Source organism: Capra hircus, chromosome 6 (assembly GCF_001704415.2).
Source record: "Capra hircus breed San Clemente chromosome 6, ASM170441v1, whole genome shotgun sequence".
Taxonomy (NCBI): domain Eukaryota; kingdom Metazoa; phylum Chordata; class Mammalia; order Artiodactyla; family Bovidae; genus Capra; species Capra hircus.
The window spans coordinates 12,155,212-12,170,496 of NC_030813.1; the positions used below are offsets into that span (position 1 = coordinate 12,155,212).

General features: G+C 39.9%; 2 protein-coding genes across 16 annotated transcripts in view; one reads left to right on the plus strand and one right to left on the minus strand.

The window, feature by feature from the left end:
* Positions 274-1,405, minus strand: LOC108636261 (WAS/WASL-interacting protein family member 3-like). Its single transcript, XM_018049908.1, has 2 exons — positions 751-1,405; positions 274-632 (listed from the first exon to the last, which is right to left on the minus strand). Exons 1-2 carry the CDS (start codon positions 1,403-1,405, stop codon positions 274-276), a joined length of 1,014 nt encoding a protein of 337 aa, XP_017905397.1.
* Positions 993-15,285, plus strand: part of CAMK2D (calcium/calmodulin dependent protein kinase II delta) — a 317,386-nt gene continuing 303,093 nt past the window's right edge. For all 15 annotated transcript variants that reach the window (XM_018049187.1, XM_018049192.1, XM_018049193.1 and 12 more), the window contains exons 1-2: positions 993-1,643; positions 3,257-3,351. In XM_018049187.1, coding sequence (XP_017904676.1) covers positions 1,579-1,643; positions 3,257-3,351 — 160 coding nt within the window. In that variant the 5' untranslated portion in view covers positions 993-1,578. The remainder of the gene's footprint in view (positions 1,644-3,256; positions 3,352-15,285) is intronic.

The window sequence follows — 15,285 nt, forward strand, 5'->3', positions numbered from 1 at the left end:
CCCCTACTAGGTCGCGTGATCGACATCTAACCTTCCCACTACCCCGCCCCCGCCGCCAGAGCAAGAAATCTCGCGAGAAACCGCCTTACTATCAGAACTTCGGGAGGTTACCGGGGAGTTTACTCAGGAGGGAAGGTGTGGCTCGGCTGCGGAGTGCTCGCTTTCGTTCTGTTCACGTTCATGGCCCAAGCAGAGGCTTTTGGGGATTGCCAGAGTCTGAGCAACCCAGTCTAGAAAACGGCGGCGGAGGTGGAGAGTGAGGCGGCCGTCATATCAGAAGTGAAACGTGGCGGGGCGGGCGTCGCCCCTCGCTGAAGAGGCCGCGGGGGAGGGAGGAACCCCGCGCAGAGCGCCCGGGAGCGGGCGCAGTGGCTTCTGCCGGGGCGGGCGCACCATCATCGGGGCTTGGGGGAGGCAGGGACCCTTCTCTGGAAGCAGCCTTTTGCCCACATCCGGCCCCCACTGTGTCAACACCGACTCAAGCCGAGACGAAGCGCCTGCACCTCTGGCCCTACCGGGGCACCGCGGCCCGGGGGGCGGTCCCTGGTGCCCGGCGTCCACACCTAGGCTGGGGGCCCCCGCGACCCCCGGCCGCAGTTTCCGCAGTCCACGAGTTACCCCGCTTCTTCCCGCTAAATCGGCCCCACGTTCCGGCAGAAGCCTAATTGCGGGTTTAACTGTAATTTTCCTGTCTCGCCTCCTTCACCTACACTCTCCAGGCGTCTCCCCCGCACATCCTCCTCCACCCACCTGGTCTCTCCCTAGACGGGCGTGCGCGCGTGTGAGACCCGGGGAGGGAGGGAAGGGAAGGAGGAATCCGCGGAGGGACAGGGTGAGAGTCGCTAGCGGGAGGGATAGGATCGGCACAAGGGGGCTTCGGGAGGGAGGGGGTACTGGCAGGCGGAGGGAGCGGCGGGAGGAGGCGCTGGGGAGGAGGCGGAGGCCCGGGGACGGCGGACGAGGCTTCGCCCGAGCGGAGCGCTCTGCCTTTCGCCGCGCAGTCTCGGAGCCGCCGCGGGCTCGTGTGGAGCGCGAGGCCGCCGCGCTGCGGGCGGGAGGGAGGCCGGCTCCGGCGCGCCCCGCGCCCGCGCCCGCTGACAGCTGCAGCTGGGCTCGCGCCGTCCGCTCCCGGCTCCGCGGCCTCCGCCCCCTCGGGCTCCCTCCCCTCCGCCTCTACCCCTCCTAGCCCCGGTGCGGATCGTTTCGCAACTGCTCGCCTCTCGCCCCGTGCCCGGCTGTTTTCCATCTCCCGGCCCCTCTTCTTGAGTACTTTGCGCCTGCATCTGGGGAGAGGGTCTAGAAAGGGGTCGGAGGGAGCGTCGGGAGCAGAAGGAAGCGAGGCCCGGAGGAGGAGGAGGATCGGCGGACAGCAGGGAGGAGACCCCACGCCACCCTCTCTGGTCATCTCCCCTCCCGCCCCGCCCCTGCGCACACTCCCTCGCCGGCGAGCTACTTTCGGACGAGGGAAGTGAGGGCGGCCCTGGGTGACAGCGCCGCGGGGCGAGTCCCGGGGAAGCCGCGCGTCTGCTTTCGTCTGGTCCGCCGCGCTCCCAGCCAGGGGGACAGCCCGGACCGAGGATGGCTTCGACTACAACCTGCACCAGGTTCACGGACGAGTATCAGCTTTTCGAGGAGCTCGGAAAGTAAGCGCCTTTGCCGGGTACTCGCACGTCCCCTTTCCAGCAGAGGGCGGGTCGCGTTACCCCCGACCCACGGGCCTCCCGCGTGGGGCGAGCGAGTTGGGAGACGGGAGGAGAGGGAGGAGGGCCCCCGGTGTGTCGGCTCGGAGGAAGGTGTTGTCTTAGTAAGAGGAGGGGACGACGAAGGGGAAAGACCTTCCACCCCGGCTGTGGCCCTTTCTGATAATCCTTAGCCCACCTTCTCCCGCTCCCCCACCCTCCTGCACTAGAGACTTAGTGGATTTACGATCCCTGCAGTTGTAGCTGTCATCCTGAGAAGTGTGCGAGCGCGCGCGCGCGTGCGCGTGTGTGTATGAAGAGGAAACAAGAACCCATGTAAAATGCAACATAGATCACGTTTTCTGTAAATAGAGATGCCGCCGGGTTCGCCGGCGAGTCAGCCGTACGACCCACGTTCAGATGAGAACTCACTGCCCCAGACGGTGCCATATTTATTGATGCCGAAAGTTCAACTTGGCGTAGAGTCTGTTTCGCATCCAGTAGTTGTTCTGTCCAGGAAAAGAGCCTCCCGAAGGAACTCGACCCCCTGTCCCATATCCACTATTATTCCTTGCACTAGATTACTCGCTTATCATCACCCTTCCTAGGATTTACATGAACATCTTCGAGTTCTCTGGGAGGATTTATTTACACAGGCATTGGAAAAGCCCTCTGGAGACTGGGAGAGTGCTTCCCAGGGGTAACCTAACGTTGTATGTTGTTTGAAAACGACCTTCTACACCTGACCGACAGGACTACTTGGCAATGTTAAGGAAGGAGACAGGAGACCTACTGAGAACCTGTGCAAAAGAACCTAGGGGCCGAGCCGTGAACGTTAATTTATGTAGCATCAAACCCAACCCCAGTTCCTCTATCACTAATGTCGAACATTACTTAAGAGGTGCATTTATGTGTATGTTGTTGTTTTCTACAGTTGAATTAAAGGACGTGTAAATATCTTTTAAATGTAATGAAGATCATATCCTTATATATTTATGTTGTCTGCTGTGAAAACATGGAGAATATGTCGGAAGAGCAGCTTAATTCAAATCTCTCCCCTCCCCCAGTCCAAAACAGGGCAGAGAGAAATCACCACAGCAGGATTTGTTAAACCACACACAAATGTTCCTAAGATTTATTTTAATGAAAACAATCGCCATATTTACTTACTTGGAGCCACATTAATTTTTTTTTTCCTACCAGAATAAATAGGCAGCAGATTTTTGCTGCTCCTCTTCAGCTCTTTGCAGGATTTTTTCTCAGAGCATTTGGTGCTGTGTGAGTGTGAATTGTACAATGTTTTCAAATTTCATGTGCAAACAAGAGTCGTCATTATTGGCAGTTCCTTTCATTTTGTTGATTAATAATGCGTGCTCCCAGTTAAGTAAAATTTATTTTTGTTCTTCAACGTTAAAGAAGGTCTGAGTTTCCAGGAAGGATTGTTCGTTTTCTAGTTATTACTATATGGTGCACTGATATTTGACAGTTCACTAAATTCAATAAAAATATTCAGATGTAAGTTTTTAATAGAATATCAAGCTGATTATACTGATGACCTGCTAATTATTGGTTTTCAGGGGGGCATTCTCAGTGGTGAGAAGATGTATGAAAATCCCTACTGGACAAGAATATGCTGCCAAAATTATCAACACCAAAAAGCTTTCTGCTAGGGGTGGGTATTTTCAACCACATATATGTTAATTGTGCATTTGTCGTGTTGGTTATTGGTTCTGTTGTATGTTGGTTGTGTTCTATGTAAATAAGTCATTTAGTTATAATTGTAGCTGTAGGTATCATATTACCTTTTGAGATTATTTCCTTCCTGAGTGCTTCTTGGTTTGTGCAGTTTAAAAATGTGACAAAATACCATTGTTACTTGATAAATTGTTATTAAAATCTTACCTTTTCCGTGGGTAATAACATAACTAACTACATTTTAAAGCAAATACATGTCACTAAGTGCAATTTGCCTTTCGCTCCACTGTGAAATAACTTTCAGAAAAACCCTGGAATGGAAAAATGTAAGTCTCACAACTGTCATTATTCCCTTTTGCTTTTGAGAGGAAAAATAGGTCATAACTCAGTTAAATCATATATTTCAGTTGTAGTTACACTTGAACTTAATTCATTAAGGTATATTTAACAGTAATGGCTTTGGGAGGAACATTTTATGGTTGCTATATTCCAGGAAATTCAGCTTGATTTTGATGTTTCTGAGTGCAGTTTAGACCTTTACTTGATCATCTGCAGTAAGACTTCTCACTCATGTAATGTATTTTACACATGCTTTATAACTGCAAAGATAATTCATACTCATAAAATAGTTGTTGACATAAGCAAAAAACTTGGAGGGGTCTCATTGCATTCTTTTTATTTTGTTGAACTCATGCAAAAGTACTTATACCGAAAGGTTCGGCTTTCCAATTATTGTGAGCACGTGTCTAAGGTATTAATATTTTCATGGGAATTTATGGTTTGATGAAATTAAAATGAAGAAAATGCCATAGTGTAAGCCCCTTTCAGTGACCTGATTTAAGTAATGAGAAAAGAAATCCCATCAGGGTTGCTTTTCTTCTTTAATTTGTCTTCTAAAAAGTGTTGCTTCCTAGTATCTGGTATCATTGTATCTGGTCTCTGCCATAATTTTTATTTTTTTTTCCTCCTTTTTGTTGCAGATTCTGCTTTTAATGTGTAATTTAGGTTGACATTTCAGTTTATTCATTTAAGTGAAACTTTGTATTTCTTTCACCTGATTTTAATGAGTCTGAGGACCATCTTACATGTAAAAGTAACCAGCACCATAGATTCAGGACAGGAAGACTAATAGGATACAGGTTATGCTCAATTATGTTCTCTTTTTCCACTTCTGTCTACTCCACAGGAAGATTTTTAATGGTAAAAAGGAGTTGCTATTGTACATGGCAGTTTAGTGTAGAAAAGAAAAATGCAAAAATGTAGTCAGATTCTTTCAGCGCTTATATGATTCCTTCCTGTATGCTTGACACTTTTGGCAAGAGTGGGGGTATCAGTTCTTTTAGAGGTGTTAAAACACCTATCGCCTATCTTTCTGTGGCTTTAACATTTTCTCTTAAAATAAATGTCTTGTGTTTCATTTTTACTAATTTCTTCATTAGAATCATCCCTTTTCGTCCACCACCTTTCACACTGGCTACACCAGGATGGTAAACACCCCTGTCTCTGCTCACATACGTTTCATTTTACTTTTGCTTCAAACGTATGAAGATAAGTCTTCTCTAGGCTGCTGAAACGCTTTGCTGCTTTTCTGCTGATGTTCCTCACTTGTTCAGACTCTGCTTTCAACAACAATGTACCCCACAGCTACCTTGCCCCTTCCGGATTTAATGATCTTAATTGTTCCAGTTATATTTAGGGAAAATAGTTAGGGCTAAAATACTTGCTTCATGTTCTCCCTTTTCAATTTTCTTGTGACTTTGAGCAAGTTTCTTAACCTGCTGAAGAAGGAGGTGAAGGAGGTGACTCTGGAACTAGATGCCCTGGATTTAAGTTAAGATTCCTCTACCTGTGATTTGTGTGATCTTGTGCAGTTTACATACTTTCCATGAGCCTCATTTTTCTCATCTGTAGAACTGAGTAATAACTCTTTTATAGGGTTTTTGTGACAATTAAGTGACTTAAGATGCATTCCATGAATATAAGCTGCTATTATCTTATTGAGTTGTTGTAAAGATTAAATTAAATTGTGACAATTTAAATTATAAATCTAGTTGGCAGCCTTGATTTAGCTGTGAGAACCCAATTTGAATCTTGGCTCTATTACTAGTGTACTCAGTATGTAAATTTGGTTCTGTCACGTAACTTTTTTGACCTCAGGTTGTTCTTCAGTAAAGTGGGCGAAAAAAATCCCCGTATGGTGTCATGGGTGGTTTTGAAGATTCAGTGAATTTTATGAGAATCACTTCTAAAATGCAAAATGCTGTGTCAGTTTTACCTGTTACTTCTCATATGATATTGTTGTACTTTTCCTTCAAAATGTTCAATTTATTTTGTATTGTCATGCTGATTAGAGTAGTTTATAAAATATTTGTACCTATGCATGTATATATTTGTTAAACCTCTACTCAAGCTATAAAGTCTTAATGGAAAAACACTATGCTTTCTTTTTTTTTTTTTTACTATAACATTTCTACCCCATCGAGGATGTTAGGAGGGGTTCATTACAGAGTAACTAGAATCACATGTGGCTGTTAGGTGGTTTGTAAAGGGGTTAGATGCCTAGTTCATTCCTAAGAATAAGCAAATACAGGATGTAAAGAAGTCTGTAAGGTTGTATACTGAGAGCTCGTGGTTAAAAATATGAATTCTCCTTTCAGAGCACTCCCTTCCCAGATTATGATTTTAAAAAATTTCTTTTGCAGAAAAAAAATTTTAATTAAGGGGAAATGTAGAATAAAATGCAAAATAACATTTTCACCCCAAGGTAATGAAAAAAAATTTTTTTTTGGTTGCACATGGCAGATTTTGTGAAACATGTAAATGTTTTGTACAAATTTTTTTTTTGTATTTGAAATGCCATGCCTTTTGTAAGTCCCAGTTTTACGCCTGTTTGTTTCAAAGACCAAGCAGGTCTTCCAACTCCATGTTCTTTAAGTGTAACATTACAGCTGAAAAAAAAGGCCATTGTCTGTACATCTAAGACCATTAGAGAATTGCCAGAAATTTGGCTACATTCCTGGACAAATTTGCACCTCCAGCTATACTGTCACCTATGCATTTTTCTGTGCCTTGAACTTAGTGGATTTTGAGCAAACAATTTGTCACTTTACCTGCCAGCTGTTAGTCACATACATCATGTTTGGGAGACTCAGTAAGAAATTCTTTCCTTTTGCATTAACACATTCAAAGAGCATTCATTATACAATGGATCAGATAGAGAGGCACATTACAATATAGTTGACTTGTTTTTAAAAGAAGAAATAGTGTAGATGTGTTTCAAGCATCTGATATTTTATATGTAACTTCTGTCCTCTAAAATTTTTTTGTTAGCTTGCTAACATTTACTAAGAAGACATGCTTAGTAAATCGTGGGTAGTGATAATAGAATTTTCTCATATTATTAGGATGAGAATTAGAAATTATCATTTTGATCAGTTAGGTTAGTAGTTAACAAATGCTAATTTGCCTTGCTGTTTTGATTTTTTTGTCTATGTTGATGTTCTTATAACTAAGTTATTGTCAGATTATGAAAAGTCCATGAAGGACTGTGATCGCAGTTCAGAATCCAGTGCATTGAAGCTTCTGAAGGTTAGATGTCTTTAGAAATAGTACATGTGATTTTCTTATTTTAAAACTTGTGGTAAACGATTTTTTATGGCACTACTGATTTCTTGCCGTTCATCTCTTGATGAATTTTTTGATCTTTAGAAACCATGTCTTACTATATAGTCTGTGATACACTATGTTGTTGTTTTGTAAAATATTGAAAAGTACAGTAGAAGCTTGAAATAATATGTTATTACAAGTATATTTTACCTCTATTGCTGAAGTTAAAAAGGGGTTTCATTTTATGTAAAATTTCAGATACAATGCAAGTGGATAATTTTGATCTTTGCTGGTTTTGTTAATTTGTAGATTGATATTACTAGAACATGAATCAGGATTTTATGAACTGTTGGATCATGTACACAAAATTAAGTCTCAGCTATGAAATCTGAATTCTGCATTTATGTTCCTAAGTAAGGATATCAACTCAATATAAAAATTAAAATATAGTAATTACTTCGAGTTTTTTCCATCACGAGTTATCGTAAAGCACGTAATAGGATTTTCTTGGACATTTAACTTCTTTTGTTAACTAGAATCTTAATTTGTGAGTCTTTTCCTTAGGCTGATACAGAGGCAGGCCAACTCCTAGTGTCTCTAGGGCTGGGTTGGCGTTTCTTTTTTTTCTAAGATATCTGACCCTTCTCGTTTATTGGAGTATGGTGTGTACAGTGTTTTTTTCATAAATTATTGACAGTTAATTGCCAGTTAGTTAATTGGTGGTTTACATGGAAAGCTGTGTTAAAGCTTTTAAGTCATAATAGTATCATTTAGTGAACTGTACTGTGATACATTAAATGGGAGTCTTAGCAAAATATTTTTACTCTGAAATATACCTTTATATTTTATTACTTTATAGATTACTAAGCACCTTGACAAAGGTGACCTCATTTTATGTTTTTATTTGATAAATATTTAATGATTAAAATGGGCAGAATGTTAGGAATAATAAGGCCATCTACACAAATAGACATCATAGAAGACATAAGTGGTGTTTTAAGTCTAGCATGAATAAAGTGCTGTGGAATTTCCAAGGAGGGAAAGATTGTTTCTGCCAAGGGAGATGAAGGAAAGCTTTTATATAATATAAATTTAAATATTTAAAACCATGATGCAGATGGGTTCAAGTACCAAAGTCTAAATAAACAATTTGGAGAGTGTTCAAAATGGTTTAGATATCTGATTATAATGAAAGTTATTTTATTCATATGGTACTTTTGTTAAAACTATCAGTAAAAAGTTATTTTTGTTGTAGAAAATGTTTTAGGTTATAACTGGTTATGATTCCAGTTAAAGTAGGTATCTCAATACATCTTAAGGTGAACTCGTAGACCTTTCACCTGCTATAACCTCTTTCTTTAGGATAGGGAAAAAGCTGATAGGTTTGGAGGAGGGAGAGCACAGCTCTGTTGTTTGGTTTTGATTTTGAAATCAACTATTCTTGTTTATGGGGCTTCCAAGGTGGCGCTAGTGATAGAGAACCCACCTGCCAATGCAGGAAACAGAAGTGGGTTTGATCCCTGGGTCCTGGAAGATTCCCTCCAGTATATTGCATGGCACCTCACTCCAGTATTGTTGCCTGCAGAATCCCATGGACAGTGGAGCCTGGCAGGCTACTGTCCATAGGGTTGCAAAGAGTCAGACATGACTGAAGTGACTTAGCACGCAATGTTATTTATACACAATCATGGAACATTATAATTGATTTTTTTTTTTTTTTTTTAGTTAGGTGAACCCCTTTTCTAATACTGTCTCATGTTAACAACATATGAGATTGCTTGTTACCACCAAAATCAATAACAATAATCTAATAGAAATGCTATGGCCATTATTTAAAGAACACCTTCTAAGTGACATGTATATATTTATAAGACATTTTATTGAATCCACACTGCAGCCTTTAGAGAGGCAATATTATCTCCATTTATAAATAGTTACTAAGAGTTACTTTTACTAAATGGCAGAGTCAAGAATTTCAGCCCAGGCTTCTGTCTCTCTAAAGCCTGAATCTTGCCATCACACATCCTGTTCCTTGCTGTTACAGAAAGCTTAACCTTTCTGTATTGATCTGTATGTGCTTGACTCATCTCCCCGGTAAACTTCAGATTCCTTTATAAAAAGGACTATTCCTTTATAAAAAGTCTTATACATTTTACATTTCCAATGCAATGTATGGAATTGGCTGTTTGGGTTTCCAACTTGTGAGAGAAGATAGTCTTTTAATTGCTGCAGTAACATAAGATCAAATTAAAGTTTCAAAAGGCGTCCCCATGCTAATTTGTGAAAGGAAAACAATGTAGTGAAAAATCTTATTAAAGTGGTAGAAAGTGATTACAGAAGAATGAGATACTTTGGTGAACTTAATATATTAACTGATTAAAAATATCTTAATATACAGTGAGTTCTTAGGATTACTTCTTCTAAATGATTTACTTGTTGCTCAGAAAAAGCACTCAGCCCTTAACCAAAGCCCAGAGAAACCTGCTGATAAAGGCATACTCCTTCTCTGGCTCATTTTGTTTGGTCAGTGAAGAATGGAAGACAGATGCTTCTTGCATTGTTTCTTCTTGGACAACACTGTTATGTGTGTCAGTTCGCACGGAAGTGTAGCAAATGAAAGAAAAATACAAAACTGTTAAATTTTTTATTGTTGGAAAAATAACTCTTAGGTATAGCAAGTAGTGTGTGCTAAGTTGCTTCAGTCGTGTTCAACTCTTTGCGACCCCATGGATTATAGCCTGATAGGCAAGATGGGCACAATAAAGGACAGAAATGGTAGGAACCTAACAGAGACAGAAGATATTAAAAAGAGGTGGCAACAATACACAGAAGAACTATACAAAAAGTATCATAAGGACCCAGATAACACGATGGTGTGATCACCCATCTAGAGCCAGACATCCTGGAATGCGGTCAAGTGGGCCTTAGGAAGCATCACTACAAAGCTAGTGGAAGTGATGGAATTCCAGTTGAGCTGTTTCAAATCCTGAAAGATGATGATGTGAAAATGCTGCACTCAGTATGCCAGTAAATATGGAAAATTCAACAGTGGCCACAGGATTGGAAAAGGTGAGTTTTCCTTCCAATCCCAAAGAAGGGCAATGCTAAAGAATGTTCAAACTACCACACAATTGCACTTATCTCACAAGCTAGCAAAGTAATGTTCAAAATTCTCCAAGCCAGGCTTCAACAGTATGTGAACTATGAACTTCCAGATGTTCAAGCTGGATTTAGAAAAGGTAGAGGAACCAGAGATCAAATTGCCATCATCTGTTGGATCATCGAAAAAGCAAGAGAGTTCCAGAAAAACATCTACTTCTGTTTTATTCACTGTGCCAAAGCCTTTGACTGTGTGGATCACGACAAACTGTGGAAAATTCTGAAAGATGGGAATACCAGACCACCTTTCCTGCCTCTGAGAAATCTGTATGCAGGCCAGGAAGCAACAGTTAAAACTGAACATGGAACGACAGACTGGCTCCAAATAGGGAAAGGAGTACGTCAAGGCTGTATATTGTCACCCTGCTTATTTAACTTATATGCAGAGGACATCATGAGAAATGCTGGGCTGGATGAAACACAAGCTGGAATCAAGATTGCTGAGAGAAATATCAGTAACTTCAGATATGCAGATGACACCACCTTTATGGCAGAAAGTGAAGAGGAACTAATTTTCTTGATGAAAGTGAAAAAGTTGGCTTAAAACTCAACATTCAGAAAACTAAGATCAAGGCATCTGGTTCCATCACTTCATGGCAAATAGATGGGGAAACAGTGGAAACAGTGTCAGACTTTACTTTTGGGGGCTCCAAAATCACTGCAGATGGTGATGGCAGCCATGAAATTAAAAGACGCTTACTCCTTGGAAGAAAAGTTATGACCAACCTACACTGCATATTACAAAGCAGAGGCAATTCTGCCAACAAAGGTCCGTCTAGTCAAAGCTATGGCTTTTTCAGTAGTCCTGTATGGATGCGAGAGTTGGACTGTAAAGCTGAGCACTGAAGAATTGACGCTTTTGGACTGCGGTGCTGGAGAAGACTCTTGAGAGTCCCTTGGACTGCAAGGAGATCCAGCCAGTCCATGCTAAAGGAGATCAGTCCTGGGTGTTCACTGGAAGGACTGATGCTAAAACTGAAACTCCAATACTTAGGCTACCTATTGTGAAGAACTGACTCATTGAAAAGACCTGATGCTGGGAAAGATTGAAGGCAGGAGGAGAAGGGGGTGACAGAGGATGAGATGGTTGGATGCCATCACCAACTCGATGGACATGAGTTTGAGCAAGCTCTGGGAGTTCGTGATGGACAGGGAAGCCTGGTGTGCTGCAGTCCATGGGGTCACAAAGAGTCGGACATGACTGAGCCACTGAACTGAACTGAGGCTTCTCTGTCTACAGGGTTCTCCAGGCAAGAATACTGGAGTTGGTTTCCATTCCCTTCTCCAGAGGATCTTCCCAACCTAGGGATTGAACACACACAGAGTATAAAGGTATCAAGGAAATGGATAATAGATATGGTATAGACTGGATTTCCTGAAGAGATTTATGAGTGAGATTGTGTTTGGAATGGTAAATGGGCCTGACGGAAGAGGGAGAAATGGTCGGCCAGGTAGAGTAAAGCAGCCTGTTCAAAGGCAGAGAGAAAGTCCTGATCTACCCTGCAGATGCGGTGAGGACACCTGGTGCTGTTGGAATCCTTTCTCCTTTAAGGCCCAGTTCAGGCGTTGCCTCCCCGGTGAAGCTGTCTCTGAGTACTCCACACCTCCTTTGCTTCTCTAGACAGATATGATTATTTTTCTCATCCTCTGAATAGCTTCTTCATGTTTCTTTAGGAGCTTGTCACACTTCCCCCCTTATATTATGGTTATTTATGTTGTAACTTTCAAGCATTTTGTGGACATTCTAAAATTTATCTTTGGATCTGTGCCTGGCACAGTAATTACATTATTGAGTATACTTGTAAATGTTTGTTGAATGGGTAAAAAATAAGATTCTGACTCTTGAAATAGACCTATGATTAACAAAGACTGTGACATATGAAATAAATGAAAATTGACCTGAGGCTTCATGTCAGGTGGCATTCATTAACTGAATGAATTAATTCCCAGTTATTCACAATTTTCTAATTATTCCATTAGTTTTCAGATGACAGATTATCCTTTGTTGGAGTTTTGTATAATTCTGTAAATTTCAGGGCAACTATGTACAAATTCTTACTGCATTTTCTTTTCTTAAAACCATGTGAAGTGATTCAGTAATACGGAGTAACATTTTCATTGTGTGTCCATCAGTACCTCTTCAGTAATGCCAAATTCCTGGCATTATTACATTTTAAAAGGTTTTAAAATTTTCGATTCGTTCTCCAAAGATAGTTACTTTTTTCCTTTTCTTTTAACAGAGCTCACTTTAAAAAGCATTTTGGTGATATTTTATGAGTTTTGGATATGCAAATCATGGGTATTATTTGCTTAGAGTGATTATTGGATATTTTAATAAAGGCAGTTAGAGGCCGCAGCGTCTTATCAGTTCTGAAACTTGGTAAAAGGACTGGGAAGTGTACTTGTTTCAATATGAGGAAAGGGAACACATCTTAAAGCATATATTTGTGTTTCCTCTTCAGGGAACTTTTTCTTGTGTGATACGTAATAGGAAATTGGGAATTTCACAATTCTGTAACTTTATAATTTTGTTATATATTTTAGAAAATATGTTCTTTTCATGAAAGCATTTTGATCATATTTTTAAATGGCAGTTTAAAGGTCAGATGTGGCAGAAGTGATTTGTAAAATTCATTCTGGCCATTTTGTAGAAAGTATTTATGATGAATTTTTTATTTTAATAGAACAAATTGTATATGCTTTTATATCAAAGATTTACATATATAAAGATTATAAAGGTCATATTTGTTGCAGAGACACTTGTACACTTTGGATAAACCTCTAAAATCCAGTTTTTATTATTTGTTACCAATTTAGATAAAAATATTTTAAAATATTATAAAAATGTTACCAAATTTGGGAAATACAGAAAAACAGAAAGAAGACACATTCAAAGTTAAGTTATCCCAAACATTACGGTAAAGATTTTGTTTCTTTCTTTCTTAGTTTGTCAGAATACTGGACTTAAATACACAATTTTTGTCCTGTCTTTTGACTTAATTTTACAAAGTCTACCTATCTGACTACAAATCCTTTGAATTACACTTCACTAAGTAAAACATTAGTATTGCTGTTTGTTTTATTATTATTCTTTGCTATGATAAATGACAATAGTAAACATTGGTTTGTAAAACTTTTTCATATTTCTAATTCTTTTCTTCGGGAGTCTCCATAAAGGAGAACTAATGAGTTAAAGGGTGGAATTATCAAAATTCTTGATAAATGTTGCCAGATTGCATTTTCCAAGCTTTGTATGTTTCTGCCAATAACACTTAAATTTGCTAGTAAAACTGAACTTTGGGGAACACGATTCTTAATTTCAATGTAGCAAAAGAACAGTTACCTTGTTCTACACCCCTGCTAGATAAACAAAGATACAAAGATAAAGGTCCTTCATTTCAAGGTAAAATAGATGTGGAGTTAAATACGTTATCAAGGCATGTTGATAAGTGAGGCAGTGCAGATGTTTACTCATTCTGGGGTGTAGACAGGCAACTGTTGTTTGAAAGGGAAGGGAGAACTTCAGAGGAGGTGATCTTGGAACTGTGTTATGAAAATGGCCACTTTTGAATTTAAAGAGAGATAGAAAAGATACAATACTTTTTGTAGTATTGTGTTGTAGTATTGTATTGTAAAAGAAACAAGGACATCAGTAAGTGCTAATAAAGAGAGAACTGGAAAATAGATAAATTTTTTTAACCCTGAGTGATCAACTTATGGTTTATAAAGTTTCGTGAAAGCATGCAAATACTGATGAAAAGAGGTGCAATTTTTTTCTTTCAGTGAATCATTTAAGTGTAACAAAATCTGTGGGAAGGTATTAAATAAAGTGGGCTTCTGGGATTTTACAGCCCTGAGTCATTAGGTATAAACAGCTGATAAGAGAGGAAAAACAACTTCTTATCTACCTTACATTTTGTTTTATGTAGCTTTGGGGCAAATACAAAAAAAAAAAAAGTGACTAAGTGAAAGGAAAAGGACAGGAGGATAATTAGAGTGGATTTTTTAAAAAGTTAACCAGTATTAAAAGTGCCCTAAGTAATCCCATTTGTGTTTATGAACAAGAAAAGCTAGATAGTTTCTGCAGTTGTGATACTGGATTGATAATTGTTTTTAAAATGTAGGTTTTCGTTTAAAACCAAAGGTAAGTAAGGTGTCTAAAAGCGGTATTGACATTCCCTGCCTGAATTTCCAGTGTCTAGAATAGTGCCTGGCACCCTTCACACATATTTATTGAATAAATGTGTGTGTTAGTCGCTCAGTGGTGCGACTCTTTGTGACCCTATGGACTGCAGCCCACCAGGCTCCTCTGTCCATGAGATTTTCCAGGCAAGGATATTGGAGTGGGTTGCCATTTCCTTCTCCAGGGTATCTTCCCAACCCAGGGATCGAACCCGGGTCTCCTGCGCTGCAGGCAGATTCTTTACCGACTGAGCTACAAGGGAAGCAGCTCATTTACTGAATAAATGAATGAATAAATAACTTACAAAACTATATCGTATCATGGTAAATGAATACATATTTAGAGACCCAGAATTTTTTAGATTTGTGTACATTGTATTGTTTCAAGTAAAGCTCAAAATTAGCAGATTAATTCTGATATGATATATAATTCAGCACAAGCTGATGGCTGAAAAATAGTCATTTATTCCCTTCATTTACATAATGGGAAAAAACTCACATTTATCAAGAAGATAACTTGAAGTGCTTATTAACCTCCCTAGCTATGCTTAACTGTGCAATATTTCCCTCCTATTATTACCGGGAAATGTGTTATAGCATCTATAAAACATTTTAATTTCTAAGATCTCTCCAGTTTAAAGTACTATATTACTTGTTTAAGGGGGATAATATTGTTTTACTCAATGTGTGCCTGTGTGTATATATATATAAATATATATCTAATTTAGAGTAGAATGTTTTTGTGTTGACATAGGAGCTTTGTCAAGGAGGAAGCCTTCTTTGACTTCAAAAGCAGCGACTCAAGGTTGATATAGTTGTTAGAAAGTAGGGTGGGAGACATCCGAATTCCAGACTGTCAGCAGGATTTCAAGGTCAAAGTCTACTCCTGTTATCTGAGCATAGAGCTCCTGATGTCTGGCTAGTTTTCATTCTAGTAGATTTAGAGAAGGGAAAAAGTGTCAGA

Bases quoted from the DNA above. Each gene is read 5' to 3' on its own strand.
- LOC108636261 (XM_018049908.1), bottom strand. From the start codon at position 1,405: ATGACCAGAGAGGGTGGCGTGGGGTCTCCTCCCTGCTGTCCGCCGATC. The intron at 633-750 runs GTGGGTGGAGGA...GGGCCGATTTAG, and splicing joins CCCGTCTAGGGAGAGACCAG to CGGGAAGAAGCGGGGTAACT.